The 13,969-nt window shown below is 41.3% G+C and overlaps 1 protein-coding gene and 1 pseudogene across 2 annotated transcripts; one reads left to right on the top strand and one right to left on the bottom strand.

Annotated features, from left to right (window-relative positions):
* Nucleotides 1–3,146, bottom strand: part of LOC118401384 (serine/threonine-protein kinase STK11-like) — a 58,235-nt pseudogene extending 55,089 nt beyond the window's left edge.
* A 1,541-nt stretch (nt 3,147–4,687) lies between these two features.
* Nucleotides 4,688–11,759, top strand: LOC118401383 (follistatin-related protein 3-like). Of its 2 annotated transcripts, none has more exons than XM_035798844.2 (5): nt 4,688–4,984; nt 5,756–5,941; nt 9,513–9,728; nt 9,896–10,167; nt 10,271–11,759. In XM_035798844.2, the coding sequence occupies exons 1-4, from the start codon at nt 4,912–4,914 to the stop codon at nt 10,165–10,167; spliced, it is 747 nt and encodes a 248-aa protein (XP_035654737.1). In that variant the 5' UTR covers nt 4,688–4,911; the 3' UTR covers nt 10,271–11,759. The 2 variants fall into 2 exon arrangements, with proteins under 2 accessions (XP_035654737.1, XP_035654736.1); XM_035798843.2 differs by having other exon boundaries at nt 4,689–4,984; nt 9,896–10,123.
* Nucleotides 11,760–13,969: the final 2,210 nt, after the last annotated feature.

Raw genomic sequence — 13,969 nt, 5'->3', positions numbered from 1 at the left:
AGCTGCACCAGTATAGAGAACAGTGGCACAGCCACGGCAGGACCAGGTTTCAACCTTGTTGCCAGCTGCACCAGTATAGGGGACAGTGGCACAGCCATGGCAGGACCAGGTGTCAACCTTGTTGCCAGCTGCACCAGTATAGAGAACAGTGGCACAGCCACGGCAGGACCAGGTTTCAACCTTGTTGCCAGCAGCACCAGTATAGGGAACAGTGGCACAGCCACGGCAGGACCAGGTTTCAACCTTGTTGCCGGCAGCACCAGTATAGGGGACAGTGGCACAGCATTGTCCAGTTACCTCAGTGATGGCACAAAACTATATCAGCCACACCCACAATTTATAGAACCCCAAACTCTTGCTAACAGTGTTGTCCTTTCAAGAGAGATGGTTTGGCGATTTCCCCTGGCTACATTATAATCCATCAATAAAAGGAGTTTTGTGTTTTCACTGTAGCCAAGGGTTTTCAAGCCAGCCATATTTTGGCCAAATAGCAGATGCTGCCTTCATTAGTGCAGGATTTAGGAACTGGAGAAAAGCCATTGTAAAATTCACAGCACATCAAAACTGCCAAACCCACCGCCACTGTGTAACTGTAACAGCACACCAGCTAAATCCAATCAGTGTCCAGTTATCCAGCGCGTGGGGTAAACAGCAGAAATGAAGAAAGCTACCTTGCACTGCACCAGTATAGGGAACAGTGGCACAGCCACGGCAGGACCAGGTGTCAACCTTGTTGCCAGCTGCACCAGTATAGGGGACAGTGGCACAGCCATGGCAGGACCAGGTGTCAACCTTGCTGCCAGCTGCACCAGTATAGGGGACAGTGGCACAGCCACGGCAGGACCAGGTTTCAACCTTGTTGCCAGCTGCACCAGTATAGGGGACAGTGGCACAGCCATGGCAGGACCAGGTGTCAACCTTGTTGTGGAGGTGCGGGGGTTGGTTCACCAAGTTGAGGTGCTGATCAGAATTATGTCTGTAATGTACATAAAGACAGGCTGGACAGTCTTGAGGGAAAATATCTGCCAGCAATTTGTTGGATCCATTGAAACCCTCAAACATATGTTCGGTTCTTTTGTTCAGTAGTGTGTATAGCAGTGGTTCTCAACCTTTTTTGAGTACTGGAACCCCTGCATATTTTGAGGAAAGGCAGGCAAGGTTTTGAGTGGTCCTCACTCCACCCCCTCTATATTATATGTAAAGTTAGTGGAATCCTTGTGCTGCTGAATACGTTCATTACACTTTTTTATTTCATGGACCCCTTGCCATTACACCAGGGACCCCTAGAGGTCCACCTACCCTGTTTGAGAACCCCTGGTGTATAGTATGTTATTTGTTATTTTGTTTAGTCATTTTTAGTATGAAAGTACACTTACAAATTATGTATTTTATTTAAAATTGCATACTTTGTGTGACATACTTGTCCATAGCTGTTGTTTTGAAGAGTTGTGACACTGACTGAACAATAACTAAGTATTTCTGAAGGATATTTTGGTTGATTTGTTTGGGTTTTTCCATTGAAGTAGTTATTTTGCTTTTATTTTGCTTTTAGAACTGTACTTATTCTGAGCGTTTTGTTCTTGTAAAGAAAGATGTTGTAATAGTCTCAAACCAGTGGCACATATTTAATGACTATATAAATGAATCAGAAAAAGTTCCATAAAAAGGTCCGTTCAGTGCGGAGACCAACTTTGTGATGGTTCTCAATGGAGATTATTTGAGATGAGATCGCACCATGTTCATTGCATTTATGAAACCTGCACCCATACAGTCAGTGTACAGTGCCATTACCACCTACTGGCCTTGCTTGGTATTGCTGGTTGTAAATACAAACACTTGCTTGCATACTGGAGTGATAAGCAACACTGCTATAACTATTATTATTAGTAGTATTATAATGATTTAAAAATGTTAACAAGTTGGGACAACCCTTCAGTTAACTACTGTACCTATCAATTATCCAGTAGTAGTAATTATGGTTCCTCAATATACATTTGACATATTACAACGTAGGCTATGTGTTACAGCACTACTTTTGGTTTCCGGGAATTGCTCTTGAGAAATGTTCATGTAATTGTCCCTCCAAAGTTGATATCAGATTTTCGCCCCTGAGCAGGCCATGAATAGCATAATCAGTGTCAGTGAGTGAGGTCAGAAAGTGCAAACCAGCGGTCTCTGTCTGTCGTGACTAGCTACAACATAGCTGAATAAACCCAATTTCACGATTTGAGCGGCGACAACAGTTAAGACTGGAGTTCCCGCGTCCCAAACAATCTAGTTTTTATCCCAAACTAGTGATTTCAGCACCCAAAGATTAGCCCGCAATTACACACGACATTGTTCTGTGTAATTGCTGGCTATTATTTGGGTGTTTTAATCAATAGTTTGGAATAAAACTTTCATTGTAGATGTGATGTCGGAGCACCAGTCCGCCCACACTAGTTGCCGCTCAACTCCATTGTAAATCGGTAAGTTTAGTCGGCTAGAGTTACAATACAAAGCATATTGAAACAGCAAGGCTAGCAAACGTTAGCTAGATATCGTTCATTGTTTTGCTATAAGGGCACACGTATAAAGGAACAATAACAAATCCGAGAAGACTCATTGTAGCAGCCGACTCTTGTGCAATAAACATCTCCCCAACGAGCCTGCTTGCCAGATAACTATCTTATCTACTGCAGTTACATCCACAAACCAAGCAATGTTATAGATTTAGTATTTAGCTGTCTCTTAGTAAGCTATTAAGTTAGCTAACGCTACATTAATTTCCTGTCCTGTCATTTTGCATTACATTTTCAGGTATGGGGTATATTGTCTGTATGTTGAAAGAGGTCAACTTTACCTTGTATGCTCATTTACCGGTGTCATCGATTGCCTATGAAGAAGTGTTGGCTGTCAGAAACGCCTCCATCTTGTTTACATTATCTATAGAAATTCACAATGCGAAAATCTATAGCAACAGCTAAGAATTGTGGTACAGGAATACATGCGATCCTCCGAGAGGTTACAATTTTCGATATCATACGAAGTCATACGATGCAGGCTGCCTGCTACTAAGGTTGGTTATGGTACAAAAAAAAACAAGATTTAAAAACTGTATTTTTACAAAATGTGTAGTTTCTTGTAGAAACAGGACGGTTTCAGTGAGTTGACCTCAATGCAAACTTCTGTCTATGACCACAGGACCATTGGGGTTAAAATTTCACTCTGTGATTAAAGTCAGTGTCTCACAGCCACAAAAGGGTAGAACATATTTCAAACGTTGTTTATTAGGGGGAGATGGGCCCTGTCATGTCACTATCACAGGTGATTATTGTTTCTGAGGCTGTGTGAACAAATTATTGGATTATGCTAATAGTTATAAAAACATATTTTATTCAGCTTTCCCTTATGTGGATGTGATGTTTAACACTCCCCAGTTGATGGCAGCACTGGTAAATTATATTTTTCTGGACCAAATGCATAGTCACAGCAATGATACAGTGGCACATTAAACAGAGAAAGACAGACAAATACAAACAGAATTATGATTGATGGAATATGTCCTTAAACTATAGTCATATAACTTTTAGAAAACCCTAGATTCTACACATGCTTCATAGTCATGTCGTTTTACAACATTTCTTCAACTTGAAATGTCACACCAGTATTGCATTGCCATAGATACATAAATAATAGCGATAAGAAGTGGTTAGTCTGGGTTGCCAAACCGTAGCCTATTCATCTGTGTGGCCCAATGATCCAAACCATGTGAGCTGCTGCAGTGACCCAGTTCTCGAGCCCACCCACTGCACCACTCTGCAGGGTCAGCATTCCAGCTGTGCCCTGGGGATCTCTGTACAGCAACAGAAGGCAACATCATTCACCACGACTTACAGAAACAGCATATGATACTTTCATTTTCTCCACCACCAAAGGGACTACAAGCCGGAGACAGACAGATGGGAAGATTGGCACAATTTTGGCTCCCAGTCAATATCATACGCCACAGAAGAGAGGCGGTGATAGGGGACAAGAGAAAGACAGGGGATGGAAGATAGATGGAGGTCTACATGTGGATGAAATAACACTCAGGCTCACTCTGACATTCTCACGTAGGGGTTCTATCAGTGAAATGAGTGCCTCCTAACCATCACAATCACCTGCCATCGCTCTCACTGATGCTTTGCATCTGCTTCTTCTGTGTTGGTGTCCCTGCTGCTGTTGAAGACTGACTTGGGGCCACACATGTATTTTATCACTTATTAGCTTTAATGTGTCCTCTCATAAAAATTGAAAAAGGCTAAAGGCTTATACCCCATCTCTAACATGTTGGTATTTATCTAACCACATCTAACTTAGTGGTATTGAGACTGATAATTATTTCCTTGTAATACAATTGAAAGCTATATGATATGGACTGAAAAGTTCTGAAGTTTTTCTACATTATTTGAAATATTTTAATGATTTTTTAAAAATTATCTATTCGCATATAATACTTTGAAAATATGTAAAACCTATTCGAAATATGCTAGGCCTACTCTACGTTCACAACACCACCGTAATCAGAAGACGCGTGGTCCAGTTGCGTCTGATGCACTCTGGTGAGGGGACGTCTCTTGTCTGGAAATTGAGTCAGAACGCAGAACACGCAGAACACGTAGAACACTGTCAATTCCAGCCCTGTTCCAGCATTATAACTGGCTGAGAGCATCGCCCATCCCAGCAGCATAATTTCGTCTGGGCTAAATATTTATATAGAGGGGAACGACCTTCATTTACAACACATTCATTCACGTCAGAGAACACTGCGAACTTCTCCATTGCCAAGTTAACATTATTTGAAAACGTTTGGAAAAGAACAAACAGACATTTTGAAAGTTTTGACCAAAGTTTTATTTTACAATTATTATTATATATTTTTTTATCACCATGGGCTTTTTGATTGCTCTTTTCGGTGTGACAGTTGCTTTGAGTCAAATGTTTGGAAGATATACTGTAAATGGTGAGTAAAGTATTATTTTATTTATCAAAAATTACGTTTGATATGTAGACTAATTATGAAATAATTCTGGAACAATTTTTGCTTTAAGAAGTCTAGCTTTGATATCTTAATTTAAAACGCTTAAAACATTCGAAGATACTTGATTGACATGATTTGTGAATAATGACCATTAAACCAAGTTAAACCATAGTTTTGCTTGCTTGATACTGAGAATTACAGAGTGCAGGTGCGCATTGTGTTACTACTTTGTAACGTGCAAACAGTTACTTACCGTAATCACTGGTTTGCATTAGTATGCAGAACTGCATGTTTATTCCAAAGTAACTTTATTCTCTCATTTAGGGACGTTGGAATACCTTATATATTACAAAGTGATACGTGAGAGTTTATGGATTGTGGCAGTGATGAGTCCTAAAACCTTTAAACAAAACTCCACGATTGTGCAAAAGGTCTCTATTCTCCTGTATGAATTGGTGGATTATATGCTGCTAAAGTGTATTTGCGTGTGGACAGTGAGGTCAGCCAGGTCTGGCTAGGGACTCGTCTGGTCCATTCAGTCCAGTTTGATGTAAAGTAAACAGAGTCCTGGCTATTGTACAAGTGGGCCAGAGCCATAAATCTATATTATGGCTCTGAAGTGGGCTATTTGTATTTCCAGTAGGCCATTGTATACATCAAAGTATATATACTTTAAATATGTCAATCATGTATATAAATTATGTAGAAAAACTCCAACTAGATCCGTTGTTGTGTTTGTTGTGGTGTGTTCAGCGGGGATGTGTTGGCTGCAGCAGAGCCAAGAGCAGCGCTGTGACATGGTGCTGATGCGTGGGGTCAGCAGGGAGGAATGCTGCTCCGGGGGCCGTCTGGACACGGCCTGGTCCAACACTAGTCTGCCTATCAATGAGGTCAGCCTACTGGGCTTCCTGGGAATCGTGTCCTGCAAACCCTGCAAAGGTAACAACGCAGTAGAACTTGCAGAGTTACTTGCTGTGAACCAACTAACAAAATTACAGTATCATATCCCTATCATTAATATACGGGTGTTTTGCTATTTCTCAAACCATTTGACTAACAGAAGTAGATGCTGATTTCTTGACTCTTGTTATGGCAAACCACCATCACTGGTAGTGTACCAAAGGTGCCTCAGACAAGTTAGATGGTTTTAGGTTGTCCACTTGGTCCCCTCATAACTGGCAATGAATGAAGCAAAGACGTTAAGGGGTCACATTTTGATCATAGTTCCAAATGGCAGGTAATTTGGCTATAACTAGACCACCTGTCTTCTTCTTGGGATAACTTTGACCCATATGGAATTTCCAAGTCAAGTTAGTTTCCAGAGGTTTCTAAATTTTGTGAAATGTGGATCAGTCATTCCATCTAACTCTGTACAGCTGTTTTGAGTGGCTTCCACTATTGGAAGCCTTCACCATGAGTATTCAGGCTCACTCAAGGATATATTCCTTTTTTATAAACTAAGGTTGCGGTGGCACTTTAACAAGTCCTTGTGATCTCTTGCCAGGGTAGTGGATTATTTTAAACCATGTGAGGATGATTAGTGTCAGCAAGGCTGAAGCCAGCATGTACCAAATAGCAATATAATCCTAGTTGAATTAACAAGCATAATTATATGATAACAGCAAAAGTAAATAATGAAATGTTCTCATCAATTATGTGCTTAAATGATAACTGGATATCCTCAAGTGATCTAGAATGACAAAAGTAACAAGACAAGTTGTAAAAGACAAGCTATAAACGTCAATGATTTAGCTACAGTGCATTCGGAAAGTATTCAGACCCCTAGACTTTTCCCACGTTTTGTTACGTTACAGCCGTATTCTAAAATGGACTAAATAAATACACATCTCAGTAATCTACACACAATACCACATAATTACAAAGCAAGAACAGGTTTGTAGAAATTTTATAAAATAAAAAATAAAAAAACAGAAATACCTTATTTACATAAGTATTCAGACCCTTTGCTATGAGACTCAAAATTTCACTCAAGTGCATCCTGTTTCCATTGATCATCCTTGAGATGTTTCTATAATTTAATTGGAGTCCACCTGTGGTAAATTCAATTGATTGGACATGATTTGAAAAGGCACACACCTGTCTATATAAGGTCTACAGTTGACAGTGCATGTCAGAGCAAAAACCAAGCCATGAGGTCGAAGGAATTGTCCATAGAGCTCCGAGACAGGATTGTGTTGAGGCACAGATCTGGGGAAGGGTACCAAAAAATGTCTGCAGCATTTAAGGTCCCAAAGAACACAGTGGCCTCCATCATTCTTAAATGGAAGAAGTTTGGAACCACCAAGACTCTTCCTAGAGCTGGCCGACCCGGCCAAATTGAGCAATCGGGGGAGAAGGGCCCTGGTCAGGGAGGTGACTGAGAACCCAATGGTCACTCTGACAGAGCTCTAGAGTTCCTCTGTGGAGATGGGAGAACCTTCCAGAAGGACAACCATCTCTGCAGCACCACCAATCAGACATTTATGGTAGAGTGGCCAGACAGAAGCCACTCCTCAGTAAAAGGCACCTAAAGACACTCAGACCATGGGAAACAAGATTCTCTGGTCTGATGAAACCAAGATTGAACTCTTTGGCTTGAATGCCGAGCATCACATCTGCAGGAAACTTGGCACCATCCCTACGGTGAAGCATGGTGGTGGCAGCATCATGCTGTGGGGATGTATTTCAGCGGCAGAGACTGGGAGACTTTCCCTCAGGTTTGAGGGAAAGATGAACCAGAGCAGGTTCACCTTTCAACAGGACAATGACCCTAAGCACACAGCCAAGACAACGCAGTAGTGGCTTCGGGACAAGTCTCTGAATGTCCTTGAGTAAACCCAGCCAGAGTCCGGACTTGAACCCAATCGAAAATCTCTGGAGAGACCTGGAAATAGCTGTGCATCAACCTGACAGAGCTTGAGAGGATCTGCAGAGAAGAATGGGAGAATCATCCCAAATATAGGTGTGCCAAGCTTGTAGCGTCATACCCAAGAAGACTCAATGCTGTAATCACTGCCAAAGGTGCTTCAATAAAGTACTGAGTAAAGGGTCTGAATACTTATGTAAATGTGATATGTCAGTTTTTTATTTTTAATAAAATAACAAAAATGTTGCTTTGTCATTATGGGGTATTGTGTGTAGATTGATGAGGGGGAAAAACTATTTAATCAATTTTAGAATAAGGCTGTAAAGTAAAAAAAATGTGAAAAATGTCAAGGGGTATGAATACATTCTGAAGGCACTGTATGGCATATATCGAGAGGTGTGTCCATCCCACCTTGGAACTGGTCCACAAAATGTCCCTGCAAGTTGCAGTGCAATTGAATAAAATCGAAATAATCAAATAAATGGACAATAACCCACCTCTTTCTCCTCCTCCCTCTTCTTTTTCACTCTGCATAAATTATTTCCCAATGCTGGCTGAGACGCAGGCCTGGCTGCCTCCCCTCAGAAAATAAAAAAAATGAATTTCTGTTTACCACAGGAGAAATGTTTGCCACATGCCCAGACGTCTGTTTTTCATAATGTGGAGCACTATCTGGATCATTAAGTAGACTGAAAGAACAAAACTACAGCATCAATGTACATGTGATACTGCGGGGAAGTGCTGGTCTATTATCATAGTACTGCCTGTCAGAGTCAGACTGGGCCCAACAGTTGATCCTCCCCATTGGGGCTACTGATTTACAGTGCTTCAAAGCATTCCTGGGTGTTGACTAGTGCTCCATGTCTGACCTATATTTAAATCTGCATTGATTTGTGAAAACGTATATGAATTGCAACGAGCTGCCAGTGAACCGGAGCAAAACATAACAGAAAAAGGGATTTTTGAGGATTTCCCTGGGAGGAATGGGGATGAATCTGATACTCGTGTGAGAAATCCAGAGGTATCAGAGTTGGCCTCTTTGGAGATGGAGAATAGCAGGATATTAAAGCAAGCGCTCGCAGAGAAAGGCAATAAAGTGCTGCGTTTTACAGGATCGGGTCTGAATATCACTCTCTATTAGGATCAAACAGGTCCTGAGAAGCCTGTTGAAAGGTGGCGATGGTATGCCTGTGTTGTTTTAGGGTTACAGTACTGGGTGACTTCCTATTGACCAGGCTGGGCCTTGGAGAGTCAACGGTTCCTCCTGCAACATCTCTCAGCCTGTAATACCCAGTGACAGGCCTTTGAACTGGTTGGTCTGCTCAAACACCCTTCCATCCATCTAAGACTTAGCCCTGCTTTCATCATTACAGGGATCCTACAGTCGTGGAAACAGGCACAACCTCAGACACATTCTTACAGACTTGACATCCTTGTGTATGACCATAAACAAAATATGCGTTTATTGTAAATGTTTTTCTGGCTAAATCATGCTGCGGTTAAAGACAAAAGTTTTCAGAAATGTGTTCTGTTTTGTTGACAATGAATCTTAAGCAGCGGTGGAAATGGATCACTTAACGACAGCCATTTAAGATGAGTAAATGCTTCGACAGTAATACTGACTTTTTACTCTATGTTTTGCAGAGACTTGTGATGGTGTGAACTGCGGCCCAGGGAAGGTGTGTACGTTGAATGCTGGACGTCCTCAGTGTGCATGCTCTCCCGACTGCACTAACATCTCCAAAAAGCATGCTGTGTGTGGCAGCGATGGGAACTCCTATCGTGACGAGTGTGTCCTCCTGATGGCCCGCTGTAAGGGACACCCTGATCTGGAGGTCATGTACCAGGGAGAATGCAAAAGTGAGGACACGCCTGTACTTCAAGAGTTATCTTGCATGTCAGCAGTTTGGTTATTTCAAATACTAATTGTGCTACTGCAGCAATATTACACACATTCTTGGATTCAAATCAGTATTCCTTTGTAGCGAAACTATATTACTAATGCTCTATGTTCATGTTCTGTCCAGAGTCTTGCTCCAATGTGGTGTGCCCAGGTACCCACACCTGTGTGACAGATCAGACTAACAGTGCCCACTGTGTCATGTGCCGCACAACCCCCTGCCCAATACCGCTGAAGTCCGAGATGCCTATATGTGGCAACGACAACATCACCTACCCCAGCGCCTGCCACCTCCGTAGAGCCACCTGCTTCCTGGGGCGCTCCATAGGAGTGCGTCACTATGGCAACTGCACTAGTAAATCCCCTTCACCGTTCCTGATCTGTCAACACATAGCCTAAGTATAATCAATAAATTAATAAACAACCTAAATTGAATGGATTTTCTCACTTTAGAGATTTTGGCATGTGTTGGATGTGTTTTGTCTTGTGTTCTCTCTCTCAGGTGTTCCAAGAAACACCCTGGCTTTGGAGGGCAGTGAGGAGAATTCACTCTAAAGGGACAGTTCTTGTGTGGTCCAACTGGTACTTCAGTCCACCTGGCACTAGACTTAGCTTAGTCCACCCGGTACGAAGATTTCCAAGAGATCACCTTCGATACGTGAACCAAAATTGTCCCGATGTTCACTCACCAAGTTCTGATTTATGTTGACTACTTTTTTTTACAATCACTTATCCCCTCCATCCCTACCCCCCTGTACATAGAACAATGATACATTTGATGTGGGGGAACCCGTTGGAAGTAGCCGTTTGTTCTTCCAAAAGGAAACCAATACTGTATTTGTTGATGCATGCAATGTATGTTAAATAGGATAATTTGCTCATGAAACTGTGGAGAAATATGTAGGGGGCTTTAAGTATAGGAAAATATGTGTATATTGTAAGTAAATACTGCTACTATTTATTGAAGAAGGTATCAAATCTGTTCTATTTATGTTTTGACCCTGTATACAAATCCATATATCAATAGGTCAGCTGTATTTATTGTATTTGGTTTTAAGGTACATGTATTTGAATGGCCACTGGAATTATTTTATTTTGGCAAGTTATTTTTATTTTTGTGTATTTTTCATATCCCTAAATAAAGTGCATTGTCCCCTTAAAAGCAGCATGACAAAAAAAACTAAATTTGTTTGGATACTGGATACCACATTTAGAGGATGACAACATATTTTGTTTCAAGTCACTTGAAGCAAAACAGGGTAACTGCTGTCTGTACTTCAGTGTTTGTTTGGAGGTGATGAGAGACTTAGCCAAAACAAAAGTGCACAGTATGTCTCCTCTAACTCTGCTTGCACAGAGTATGAAACTGTTTATGCTGGAGCCCAATAAAATGTATAAGCCTCCCACTGATCACTCAAATGAACAGTTTAGTTCAGTGTGCAGCAATTTTATTAGACTGTTGGTTGAACCCCAAGCCTTTACAATACCCCCACTGTTGAAGTCTTGGCTTTGTTTATTTTGTATGTTTGTGGGTAATATGAGACCAATATAATGCCATTCCGGTTGTTGAATACACTGTAATATAGTGTAACTGCAAAATCTGACAAATGTTGTTAGCCTTATCAAATTGAAAACATGATAATGCCAAATTACATTAATTCACTCAAAGTTAACTCACAGCCGAATGTACCTGTTCAACGTTTAAGTACTCATGGCTATTTGAACCAAATGGGCAGATAGCTATTTGCAAATAGCTATTGGTTATTGTGATATGAATGAATAGTGCTGCCCACCCATTTATTCTAGATGATGTAATAGATTTTTAATTAAAACAAATACTGTTTTTGAACAATTTACACTAGTTTCTTGAAAATAGAACTCAATTTCATGTACCTGTGTTCCTACTGTGAAATTTGAATGACAAATGTATCTACTTATTTTTGTATTTTTGTACTGCCATTTTATCTCAACATAAACTATAGTATTTGTCATGATGCCTCTTTCATTTCTGGTGCAACTTCGACAGTCATTAAATTCATGTTATACTAGTCAGAATAATCTCTCTAGTCTAGTGCATAATTCCAGATAGGCTTTGTCCTACCCTCTGTTATTAATTCTCTATCATACAAAATATCACTTACAGTAAAAACATACTGTATGCACAGTAATTGCCATTCTAGATTCTAGACTTTTGTCAGTCTAAAAATACACACAATAGTAAAGGCATTTATCAATGGAGTCATTTCAAGCCCCGTGGGGCGGTCGTGACAAGCTTATATGCACATCGTCTATCCCTTACTGCCTAAAGAAGATCATGGCCATGGTTATGAACCGTCTACCTTAACTACCCACATAGAGGAGCAGCAGGTGGGCTAGAATGTTGGACGGCTTTTACTATGCTGCAACCTCTGTGCGTGCAATGGCCCTGGCAACTGACATCCCACTGACAAGCCTCAGAGGATGGGAGAGGAGACCAGTGAAGAGGGGCGGTGGAGCATTAAAGCAAGGGCACAGGCATCCCATCTCCTGTTCCTGAGGAGCCTCCTCTGGAGGAGAGGAGGTGGGTGAGGTAAGTGACAGAGGGCCACTGACTGACTCACTTTCCTATATGAAATATTGTCCTTGTTTTCTCTGCTCTGACTGAAAACCACTCCTAGACTGACTGGGCCAACATCTGGCCTGACTGGGCCAGCATCTGGTTTAACTTTGCGATATGTTATATTGTGATCCAAGCACCCTTTTAATACATTGATAATGGAATGAAAGGTTTGCTCGAACAGGCAATAACAATGTTATGGAAAAGTGTTTGTTTTTCTGATTTGCATGCATCTTATTTCTGCTTTTTTATTCTACCGTTTCTCTATTGTAAATGCTGTTCTTTTGTTTTCTGTTTTGTAATTAAATGCTACACTATCAGATGGCATAGAGGGAACCCACCCATTCCCTAGTTTATAGAGTTCTGGTACAAACTGTAATGGTCTGATGATCTTGTCAGACCTGACCTCAATGTGGTCCAATGGCATGCACTACTCTTTTTTTCTATCTAAACGCTCCAATTCTTAGGAAGAAGGAGCTCTCATGCCAGCTCAGTTTTTCATATAGTGATAATCAGCATATAAAAGTACAATATATGAAAGATCCTCCCTAAAATGTAAGGAATTTCAATTAAAGTTTCATTATGGAGAATGCCTGAGAAAATGAAATGTTTAAGGCATGGTTCCCAGACCATTTTTGGGATATGAGTAACCCATGTAAAGCCATTTCAATTGTCTTGTGACCCACCCAATAAACAAAACCGATGTTTAACCATTCTAGACTAAACTGTGACCCAAAGGAGTATCTGTGACCCAATAGTAGTATAGAATACAATTTCATTGTAACTTGGTTAGAACTTAAATGTTAATTCTGCCTTCCTTTCTCAACACCCCTAGATACAAACAAACACATACACACACATTGAGAGGCACAGGGTCAGCAGCAGTACAGCACCCCCTGGATGGAGAGCAATTGTGGGGGGTTGAGTGCCTTGCTCAAGGTCACGAAGGCAGGAAATGTTACATGGGATCAGAGATCAGCAGCCTTCCAAATGCCAGTTCATGTCCATTCCCATTTTTCTGTTGCCCAGCCCGGGGCTTGAACCATGGTCTGGCTCTCTAACCTCAAGTCTACTGCCATCCCTGGTCCCCCAGGAACAGCTTTAAAGGGATAGTTTGAGATTTTGGCAATGAAGCTCTTTATCGGGTTCATGTGTAAGTCTTCATAAACCAACGTGGGCCACCATAACAGCCATCCACCTGTTTTGTAATATACATTCAGGAAGAACAACCTAATCCCAAACACAGTGTATTATTACAGCTAATGTCTTCTGAGTCACAACGGAAATGATGTTCCCCAATCCCAAAGTGGAGGTATAACTTCAGAGTGCACAGACCATATGAGGCATTTCAAAGCAATTGTAATTAGGTTTAGCGTGAGATCTCTGAGATTCGTAGCACACCATGATCAGGAGGTCCACAGTGTCATCTGTTTTCTACATGTAAGGGGGCAGTTCTGAAGGCCATTAAGTATTCCCTTCACTTCCTGAATGGAAGGAGTCTGCAATCCTGCTGTAGATTGTGTCATGCACTGCCGTGGATTTGACCAGAACACACTGATTTGTTGCTCTGAATCCAACAGATGCACACTGCACAAACCTCTCTGT

Source organism: Oncorhynchus keta, chromosome 22 (assembly GCF_023373465.1).
Source record: "Oncorhynchus keta strain PuntledgeMale-10-30-2019 chromosome 22, Oket_V2, whole genome shotgun sequence".
NCBI lineage: Eukaryota > Metazoa > Chordata > Actinopteri > Salmoniformes > Salmonidae > Oncorhynchus > Oncorhynchus keta.
This window is presented reverse-complemented; position numbering and strand designations above follow the sequence as displayed.